The following is a 2,684-nucleotide window of genomic DNA, read 5'->3' on the forward strand; positions in this document are numbered from 1 at the left end:
AGGAAAGGCGCAATCCAACTTATGAAAATACATAGTCTCGCACCCTCTCATCACCTGGTAAAAAAATACCGATATACATACCCTATAACAGTAATATAATACACGTGGTCACCACTCCAAGAAACGTTCCCGCATAAATGTGGGTTAATTTGCAGATAACCATAATCATTCCTTCAGAAAGAGGCCATCACAATTACAAAAAAAAACCTTCATCATCTCCTCGCACACCAAACCAAATAATTTTATTTATGAAATTCTGACAACACTAACCGCGCAGCAAAGGGCCCTCAATCTTTCTAGTAGTAGTAATAATAATAATAATAATAATAATAATAATAATAATAATAATAATAATAATAATAATAATAATAATAATAATAATAATAATAATAATACATTATGAGTAATTAGTCCACCGAAATGTGTGATGTCCGATGGCATCAAGTTGTTGGAACATGGTTATAAACTCTACACTTTAAACACAGAAAAAAAACATTTCAAAGAAATTTTTATTAAATAACAGCTCATTAAATAAAGTCATGCATGTCTTGACGTCAAGGCATGTTTGGTTGATTTCCTGAATTTTCACAATGTGTACATTTGCCATTTCTTCATTCTCTCAAGAAAATGGTGTTGATTCAGAATTCTTCTAGTCACGCGGTGGCAAATTTTGATAGGTCTAAAGGCCGAACTATGGTATGGCTTGGATTTGGCTCACAGGATATTCTGAACGTTCTCAACCGTGATTGTAATCCTTTTTTTTTAGAACAACCGTGATTGTAATCCTTGATTGAGTAATACAAGAATTATACAGAATTTAGTTTGGTGTTGATTGCTTTATTGCCAAGCGCCAAGCAGACTAGAGAAAGCAAATTACTCGACATAGAGCAACTTCTCTTGCCTTGCGCACCACAGCAGATCAATGATTACCTTCATCCATGGCCCCCGATCGTGGTACATCAAGCAGCACGAATCGTAAAGCTGTGGTCTCCCGATCGTTCTGGAAGGCTCGAGGCCTCATCCGATCTCCCCAGAAGCTTCTAAACCCTCCTCACCATCCCCTCCCCCAAGAAAGCCTTCCCGCTCCTCCTTTACAAAACCCCCGTCTCCCTCCATTTCCCACCCCCGTCTCGCTCAGCCACAAGAATCCAAAATCATCACCCACCACAGAGCGAGAGAGAGAAGAGAGAGAAAGAGGAGAAAGAGACCATGGCTTCCGCCGTCGATTGCAAGGGCAAGGAAATCGCGCCGGCCAGCCTCCTCAAGTCCGGTGCTCCCGTGGCCTTCCGCTCGGTCCACTCCCCCGCCGTCACCGCCGCCCGCCGCCCGTACAACACGCAGGCCAAGGAGGTCAGCCGCTACGACGACGACGACGACGACGACGACTACAGCGGCCGCGACCTCGTCATCCCCAGCTTCTTCTCGCAGGGTATGCTTCCCTTCCCCACCTGTGGACTGGTGCGCCGTTTCCTTGCCTTCGCTCTGAAGTATCAACATCGCAGCGTTCTTATCTGCTTTTGCCGTCCTTGGTGCTGATTCTGCAGACGTGATCGACCCGCTCGGCGCGCCGACCAGCATGGCCCGTCTGCTGTCCCTGATGGAGGACGTCGCATCTCAGACCGGCGGCCTCTCCTCCACTGCTGGGGCTGGCGCGTCGCGGCTCGGACGCTGGGTGGCCAAGGAGGACGACGACGCGGTGTACCTCAAGGTGCCGATGCCGGGGCTGACCAAGGAGCACGTGGAGGTGCGCGCGGACAAGAACATCCTGGTGATCAAGGGCGAGGGCGAGAAGCAGCCCTGGGACGGCGACGACGACGACTCCGCGGTGCCGAAGTACAACCGCCGCATCGAGGTGCCCTCTGCTGACGCGTACAAGATGGACAAGATCAAGGCCGAGATGAAGAACGGCGTGCTCTGGGTCACCCTGCTCAAGGTCAAGGAGGAGGAGCGCAAGGACGTCTTCCACGTCAAGGTCGAGTAGTCCTTGTGGATGTGGTAGTGCTCATGGAGGATGGCCGGCGCGAGAGTGTGAGAGATGCCCTGTTTATGTGGTCATGTTTGGTGTCTTTCTTCCTTGTTTTGCTTCGTTGATCGTCTTGCATCGAGTAGGTGAAGTTGGCCGCGAACTCTGATAGTTTCCTCAAGTTTGGCATATGATGAACTGATTTGGTGGTGAAATTGGTCATGAAATTCTGTTGATTTCCTCAAATTTGGCATATGATGAACTCATTTGGTGCTGAAATTGGTCATGAAAACATGTTGATCTCCTTAAATTTGGCGTGCTGGACTAATTTGGTGGTGAAATTGGTCAAGAACTTTTCAAGTTTTGCCTGATGAACTGCTTTGATTGTCTTAAGCTAGTCTTGCCTCTATATCTTTCCTCGTTCTTCATCTGTACTTATTGCTTTAAACTTTCTGTAAAAAGCTGGGCATTCTTTGAAAAAATTGATTGATCTCCTCGATATTTGACGACATGGAGCTGGTGAACTACTTTGATTGTCTTCAGCTATTTTCCCCTGTTTATCTTTCCTCGTTCTTGATCTGCATTGCTTTAAGCTTTCTGTAAAAAGCTGGGCATTCATGCAACCTCTCTGAAAATTTGACTGATTTCCTCGAGTTTGACGTCACGGAGTTGGTGAACGGGCAGTTACGGGTTGATGATTTTTGCTTGCTATTCCGTGATT

The 2,684-nt window shown here is 46.8% G+C and overlaps 1 protein-coding gene across 1 annotated transcript; it reads left to right on the top strand.

Moving 5' to 3' along the window:
• Nucleotides 1–1,099: 1,099 nt before the first annotated feature.
• On the top strand, nt 1,100–2,242 carry LOC119330851 (26.2 kDa heat shock protein, mitochondrial-like). Its single transcript, XM_037603979.1, has 2 exons — nt 1,100–1,429; nt 1,545–2,242. Exons 1-2 carry the CDS (start codon nt 1,210–1,212, stop codon nt 1,979–1,981), a joined length of 657 nt encoding a protein of 218 aa, XP_037459876.1. The 5' UTR covers nt 1,100–1,209; the 3' UTR covers nt 1,982–2,242.
• The last annotated feature ends 442 nt before the right edge of the window (nt 2,243–2,684 follow it).

This window comes from Triticum dicoccoides, chromosome 7A, assembly GCF_002162155.2.
Source record: "Triticum dicoccoides isolate Atlit2015 ecotype Zavitan chromosome 7A, WEW_v2.0, whole genome shotgun sequence".
Taxonomy (NCBI): domain Eukaryota; kingdom Viridiplantae; phylum Streptophyta; class Magnoliopsida; order Poales; family Poaceae; genus Triticum; species Triticum dicoccoides.